Raw genomic sequence first — 1,490 nt, forward strand, 5'->3', positions numbered from 1 at the left:
TTAGCGAAACTCAAAACTAGCCAAAACAAATTTAAAGAGTCTATTTTTGCCAAAACAGCTAGCATAATGCTAAAATATTAGCTATACTCCAAATTTGCCTACAGAACTTAAAAAAAAAAATATCACATTTTGACAAAACAGCTAGCATTACAATAAAATATTAGCTAAACTCAAAAGTTGCCATAAATGAAAAAAAGCCTGATTTTAACAAACAGCTAGCATAATGCTAAAATATTAGCTAAACTCAAAATTAGCCAATACAAATTTAAAAAGTCTAATTTTGACAAACAACTAGCATAATGCTAAAATATTAGCCAAAGTCGAAATTAGCCAAAAAAATAAAAAAAGTCAAATTTTAACAAACAGCTAGCATAATGCTAAAATATTAGCTAAACTCAAAATTAGCTAAAAGAAAAAACTGGAAATAGTCAAAATTCATCCATAAACAGCTAGGATGTTGCTAAAATAAAATAAAATAAAATTACCCTAAAACCCAGTAGTTGAAGATTTTAGAGTTTGAATGGCGTCTCTTGCTGAAAGTTTGCAGAAGTTCATAAGTTTCAAAGTACACAACGTTTTTGAAGGATTTTAGCAATTTCTTATTCAGTTTCTAAGGGGCATATTTTGCTAAATATTTTTTAAAAATTATAAAGTTTGTAAATGGAAAAAATACAAGGATTATTGTCATCCTGCAAACAAGAGGATTTTTTTAACCTCTGACACTTTTGATTGACCCGTTTTTCCAAGTTTCCATCTAGTTTTAGTCCAGACGATTCCGTATCTCTGACTCAAAACAGAGATAAATCACTCAAATCTACACACTCATCCTCTGAGACGTCAGTCACTTTTGAACATTTGGAACATTTCACAGAGTTATGACCTGCCGTCACGGTGTCGCCGCCGTCTTTGGCACAGCCCAGAGCGGTTTGGGACGAAGGTCGTCTAATCAGCTGACCTCCGATTGCACTGCTGCCCAGTCCGTCAATATCTGAAAAAAGAGCCAAGAATCGAGTGTGAGGAGGACGGGGCGCTAGGAACGGAATTCAACAAGAACGTTTCTTCCTTTAAAGCTCTCTTAACCTTATTTAATTATAATAAAGTCAATAAAATGTTAGATTATGTCAAGTATTTTTAAAAGAGAGAATTGTAGTAGAAACAAATCATTTATTTATCTATTTTTTGTTTTGTTTTGATACATTATACTTAATAAATAAATGAATTAATAAATATATTTGAATAAAGATTTTTTTGGGGGGAAAAAATGTTTTTTTAAAGAAAGAATTACAAAAAATGCCATTAAAATGATTGAAAAGGAAGGAAGTATTATAAGATCCTCCATAAAAGTGGTACACTTTTTGTAAGCTACAAACTTCCACATATAAAGTCTTCTAATGTCTAAATAATTCAGCTTTCACAAAAAAAATAAAAATACATTTGTCAGTGTATTCCTGTTGTATTCCTTACGACGGAGTATTAGGGCCACCAAAAAA

The 1,490-nt window shown here is 31.1% G+C and overlaps 1 protein-coding gene across 1 annotated transcript in view; it reads right to left on the reverse strand.

Moving 5' to 3' along the window:
- arfgef3 (ARFGEF family member 3) overlaps positions 1-1,490 on the reverse strand; it is a gene marked incomplete in the record, with an annotated part of 60,351 nt that overhangs the window by 27,425 nt on the left and 31,436 nt on the right. The window contains 1 exon segment of the mRNA XM_024296776.2: positions 881-988. Coding sequence (XP_024152544.1) covers positions 881-988 — 108 coding nt within the window.

The sequence above is a fragment of the Oryzias melastigma genome, linkage group LG15 (assembly GCF_002922805.2).
Source record: "Oryzias melastigma strain HK-1 linkage group LG15, ASM292280v2, whole genome shotgun sequence".
Classification (NCBI taxonomy): Eukaryota; Metazoa; Chordata; class Actinopteri; order Beloniformes; family Adrianichthyidae; genus Oryzias; species Oryzias melastigma.